The sequence below is a fragment of the Cupressus sempervirens genome, chromosome 11, assembly GCF_028749045.1.
Source record: "Cupressus sempervirens isolate cs-2001-9-10 chromosome 11, ASM2874904v1, whole genome shotgun sequence".
NCBI classification, from domain to species: domain Eukaryota; kingdom Viridiplantae; phylum Streptophyta; class Pinopsida; order Cupressales; family Cupressaceae; genus Cupressus; species Cupressus sempervirens.
In genome coordinates, this window is record NC_143128.1 from 651,542,137 (window position 1) to 651,548,122 (window position 5,986).

The 5,986-nt window shown below is 33.2% G+C and overlaps 1 protein-coding gene across 1 annotated transcript; it reads right to left on the reverse strand.

Moving 5' to 3' along the window:
* Positions 1-3,032: 3,032 nt before the first annotated feature.
* On the reverse strand, positions 3,033-4,683 carry LOC149531454 (transcription factor bHLH118-like). Its single transcript, XM_089810341.1, has 3 exons — positions 4,064-4,683; positions 3,597-3,944; positions 3,033-3,400 (listed from the first exon to the last, which is right to left on the reverse strand). The coding sequence occupies exons 1-3, from the start codon at positions 4,391-4,393 to the stop codon at positions 3,329-3,331; spliced, it is 750 nt and encodes a 249-aa protein (XP_089666467.1). The 5' UTR covers positions 4,394-4,683; the 3' UTR covers positions 3,033-3,328.
* Between the last annotated feature and the right edge of the window lie 1,303 nt (positions 4,684-5,986).

Sequence of the window (5,986 nt, forward strand, 5' to 3'; positions counted from 1 at the left end):
GAGACACTTCAGAGTTTTTGGTTGTCCAGCATGGGCACACATATCTTCAAGGGAATGCAAGACACCACTACCAAGGCCTTGTACTTTCATTAGATATAAAGATAGTGTTAAGGCATATAGACTTATGGATCTCAAGAATCGTGAGATATTCATAGAGAGGAATGTTCAATTTGAGGAAAGTTCACCTAGCTTATCCTCTAATCCTCTCCATACTATCATCAGTAGAGGTCATATCCAGTTTGCCAATAGCTTCACCTACATAGTATATCATCCCCTTAATAGATGACATATCCACCTCCATTGGATTAGAGTGTGCAAAGGAGAAACTTAACCTTGGTAAAAGTTTTTGGAGACATAACTAGAGTAGATCTCAGAGCCCACCAAATAATAAAAACTATGATGCCCATGATTCCAAAATGGGGAAGAACCACCGATAAGAAACATTTACTTGACCAAACATAGCTAAGAGCCAAGGAGTGCCCTTTCAAACCACCAAAATTAACCTATAAACAAAGAGGAAAGCCAAAGAACAAATGAGCTCACAAGAAGACATGGGTATAAAACTTGGACATCCTCAAAGAACTAAGAACATCAAGATTACCATGGGTTTTCAAAGCTAGTGAATCAGCAATAAAGGTGAAAGAATCCCACAGAAACCCTCCCATTTGGAAACACCCAACATAGCTAACCAAAGAGGAAGCCCAACCAAGAAGGTGTTGGTGACTCAAACAAATCAAGCCCATAAAAGCTCCAAAGCCCAAAGAGAGGGCCAAAGGAAAAGTGAGTCTAAACAAAGAAAAAAACAAAAAAAACATAGTGCTTCCAAAAAAGGATGCACATCCATAACATACCCCCAAGAGGAGAAGACAATGATGAAAACCATGATTTTGAACCTAAGGAGCATAATGGGTATCAGTAATAAAGAACCCAAGTTGCCCAACAAAGCTATTGAAGCTGTGTAAGCTAGACCTCCCATCAAAAGACTAAAGGGAAGAAAATGCATGGACCACAAAAGCATCTCACCCATGAAAGAAATAGAGACAAAATATGACAAGCAATAACTTACATTAAAGACATTCATAAATAAATTCAATGATAGCAATGAATAAAGTTGAGGTACTTGAGTTTCTAATATTATCTTAATGGTTGAATACCTTACCATATTAAAATTTAGAAATATTTTACAAATAAGGCCAAAAGAAAAGATTTATCATCATGCAAATCCTTGAAACCTCATGAATCTATAACATGTTTTCATAGTCAAGTAAGATATCAACAATAGCATTGGTCACTAGCATATCAATGGAGAATTCTATCCATCATCCAACATACTACCAATTTCTACGATCACATCAAATAGACAATTTTTCCTTTTTTAATAATTCACCTTAAATGTACAATATAGTTCTAAACTGGTTTTTAATTTAATTATTCAAAACAAGAAATTGTAGTTTTGATGCAGGATGGAAGAAAGGCTACAATACAAGATGAAAATTTACTAATTTATAAAACACAAGTGTCAAAATCCAAATAATATCAAGGACTTCAAAAAACAATTGCAAATGTATTATGCTCACAAAAATTGGAAAAAAAACATTAATAAATCAAACTTCAAAGGCATTACCAAAATAGGACTCTAAAATGAAAAATTCCTAGAAGAACAAGCTAAAACTCTAATGTTTCACAATAGTTGAAACAATAAGAAAAACTAGTTTTTAACATCAAACTAAAACTCATACATAACTAGAAAGTGAATCCATTCAATTATCCTTTCCTCAAGGGTATCAAAAGTGCAAATGACATACACAACATATAAAATGCAATCCAAAGATTCTTATATCAAACCTAGAAATGAACATAAATATTTGAAAATGGTCATTGTATGAAAAATCTAAAATATGAATATAATTAATAGAATCATGTATTCCAATCAACAACTATATAAAAGATGTAGCAAGTTTGACTAAACTATATAATAAAAAAGAAAAATCACAACTTCAAAAGTATCATTTATAAGAAGTCATTGTAGTTCTCTCAAAGTCTATTATACTTAGAAAACATGTGAAAATGAACCTCATAATCATGTCCTCCTTGCAGTACCTCAAGTTGTTAATTTGTTTCCACTAAGATATACATCACAATCTCAATTTAAAAACATAACTAATACCAAACAATCAAACTCATTAACTTTAAAAAATTACAAATATAAGATATCATCTTTGTGGGTGTAATGTCATCCAAAAAATGTAAAATGGTAATGCCCACAAGTCATCTCCTAAAATTCTCATAATGATATCATAATATTAAACATATAGACAAGGACATAACCATGCTATTTTTAGCTTAAATTAAATCATTAAGTACTAACAATCTATCTATAGATCAAGATCCATATGTATGAAAGATAGTAATAAACTATAAAGAACTTGTAATGAATAATGAGCAATGACTCCCGATTAGTAAAACAGCGAGTATACAAAGAACTGGGCAAATGAGAATGTTCATCCAAAATATAAACTCATTATAACTCATCCAAGAAGACTTACCTCAGAGGTCCGTGTTGTAAGCATATTCAAATGAGTTGTTGGATCTTCAAAAATCTTGAAGAAATCTCATCGAGAGTATCCATCTCAAAAACTGTTTTTAATAAAAAAAGCTACAGCATTACCTAAGTTTCCATGTATTCACAAGCACCAATAACTGATTATTAATATATCCGAATTCAATACAAGTGGTTGATCAACCAAGATTAATGTCAAATCTTCAACCGGAAACGTTCAGAACATGAACATGACAGCATACTCTAAGCATATCCTCTAAAAGAATACATGACCCAAAAAACATATCAAACAATTATATCATTCCAAAATTCTAATGTGCACAAACGAGAGAATTCCAAGACATAATTGATAACATCTTGTCAACATGGGTAATATCACAAATTAAGGAAGAATAGGAGTCTGCTAAAATGCAAAGTAGATTAACTAAACAATCTAGTAACGCTCCTAAAAAGGAAGCAAAAATCTCTCCCATCATACAATTGCTTGATCAGCACTGCCTAATACTAATATGTTCCTCACATATGTATTTTTCACGGTGAAAGCTCTAGCACTAATGGTCTAATAGAGAAGATTATATGTTTGCTCGATTTCAATGTAAGCTTTTCCTTACTAAATTTGCAAAGTCTATTTAACTAGACTTAGTATGCAGATAGATCATTACCTTATGCATATTACAGGATTATAATTCCGGTTGCTCAACTTCAAAGAACAAAGCAAGTTAACAAACAGATGACAATTGAAGTTTAACATCCTAACCTATACATCGGTTATATTTGCTTGAGCAGACGGGCGAGCTTCTGGTGGAGATTTCTCATGTCAAAACGTTCAAGATCTGAAGCCTGCAGTGACACTAACATTGCGTATTTCAGTGATCACCTGATAGTAAGAAAAGATCTCACGAAATCCAACTGATCAATACCTCATATAAGTCATAAGTTCAGAATTTGAAAAAGTCCTATGACTAAATCAGATAAATTTTAACTGAAATCCATATCAATAGAGCGCAGAGACATGGAAAAGCACAAATCATTATACCTTGGCATATAAGGTATGAAATACTTTGTCTTCTGTGGTGAAGGCAGTGACACTGACTACTTCAAGGCCGTCATTTTCCAGTGCAAGGAGAATATCAGATAAGACAACTTGACATTTTAAAGAGGTGGTTGTGATTTCAAAGCTTGAACCAACAGCCGTTATTTCCACAGAAGGAAAAGACTGTGATCCACCAATAGATGGAAAAACCTTGCAACTTTTCTCGTTAGAATTAGACACGGGATAATTTCCGATGCTTTCTCTTCTCCTGGAAAGCTCATTTATATGTTCCTGCAGATGCTTAATGTAGTCACTGGCTCCTTCAAGTTGATCTGACAGTGAATGTCTTCCCTGGAAAGGACATTCGTACTGTAAGTTGACCTAATATATAAATGACATAAAAGCGATCCATCAAATCTACCCAAAATTCTCAAAAAAAAAAGAAAAAAAAAAGTAGAAAGTTTTAATACCACAATATAGTCTTCAGGCAGTAAAGATCTCAATACGGAAAACCTTGTTTTCATGTCAATCCGCCTTTGCCTTTCAATAATCTTGTGCATTTGTTTGGGATTGCCATTCCCTGATTTAAAGTTTAAAACCCCTATAGTGGAAACCCTAGGCGAGATTTTAGAAGGGATATGTTCCACCGCTGAAGAATGAATCAATGATGGAAAGAGGGGACCAGGAAAACCTACTGTTTCATTATTCCCATAATGAATAATAAATGGAGATTGAAGTTGGGTACTCTGACATGAGTTGTTAATGCATAGATCTTTCTCACCAAATTCAATGATATCCATATCTTTTTGCAAGGGCAGGACGATCCCAACGACTAAATATTAATCAGTATTTGAGATATTTTCTATTTAAAAAACCCTAGAATCCAAACTAGAGAGATGGATGGGTATATAGAAAATATGTACCACTACTGGAACGTGCGATTTGCAGAGAACGCCTGGCAAAACATGGGTCGGATCCTTAGGAAGTTCTGCAATCGGAAATCGCATAGATCATTGCAAAACCGCAAGAAGAATCAGATTTGTCGGATTTAATTCTTACATAACAGACACAAAAGCTGTTTCAGGCAAGATAAGCCATTTTATCTTTAGATTGTAGCAAATAATGGCCAGCGGCTTCTGACATAGACAGATATAAAACTAATTAAAGCCTCAATAATTCTGAAGCACAGGAGTAAAGAAACAATGTGGAAGATGCGCACAATCCACAAGGTTCTGGGTCCCCTTCTATAAACGTTTTGAAAAGTAAAGATTGGCTTTATCTTTATATGGAAACCATGTTAATTAGATCTTAACCACCAAGTTGTCTTACCCATTTGGCAATATCTTAATAAAGACGACTCTAATGTATAAATTATGTTTACGAAAATTATATTTAATGTTTTGACTATTAATTATAAGTTTTAAGATTGAATGATAAAAAATAGATTATGACTTCTTTTTAAATTATATTTTTTTGTATTAATTTAAAAAGATTAAAAAAAATTAATAGTGAAGAAATTTTTTCATGTTCTACATCAATATATAATATTATTTAGATATTTTGATGTTCTTTAAACTTAACTAGATGATCTTCGTTATTAGTGATAGGAAGATTTGTACTTACACCTTTACCACAAATTTGAGTGCATTACTCAGTATACATAGATTAAATATAAAAACTTGCATGCTTTCTCTCGTAAGTGTGTCATTTATAACCATGCCTATAATAGGTCTAATCCTTAAATATTTATGATTAATTTTTTCATTATTAAGGCTCTTTTTCTACCATTTTCTATATAGAAGCATTACACTCTAATATTTCATAATTTACAATGTGATTTGGTAGTTAACATAGAAAAAATAATTAGATTATAAATTAAATTTTTAAGTAAAAAGATTATATCTCTTCATTCTTTCAATATATTTTTTTAACAATAATGACAAAAATTGTATATGTTTCACTGGGGAGTAATACTGGATAATTGTCAACTTTTCCAGTGAAGTCGTGAATTTCTTTTACAAAAATGGCGAAAAATGCGAAAAGTAGTGCGAAAAGCAGAAACATAAAAAATCCGAATATTCTGCATTCTAAAGCAGGCTATCGGTACAGACGATCACAGGCAAAAACAATAAACCCAGGGTATTCGAAATCCAGCCCGGAGTCACATCCAGTCAACAGTTATAGGAAAACCATTTCCGGAAGCAAACAGGGGCAGGCAGCAGACAAAAGACAAATCGCTTCATGCTTTGCAGTCAAAACCTCGAATCCGTTCAACCCTTTGGCCAGTGGGCAGGAGGCAGAGGATCGCTTTGATCAGGAGTTTGATGCAAATCGGGGAGCTAAGGCTCGCGGCATTCGTTCCCACCTGAGTCATCTTCTGGACAGTGATCTTC

Coding starts and splice junctions, on each gene's coding strand:
- LOC149531454 (XM_089810341.1), bottom strand. CDS start 4,393: ATGGATATCATTGAATTTGGTGAGAAAGATCTATGCATTAACAACTCA. Junction 3,945..4,063: donor TGCCTGAAGACTATATTGTG/GTATTAAAACTT, acceptor TGTCCTTTCCAG/GGAAGACATTCACTGTCAGA. Junction 3,401..3,596: donor TTCATACCTTATATGCCAAG/GTATAATGATTT, acceptor GTGTCACTGCAG/GCTTCAGATCTTGAACGTTT.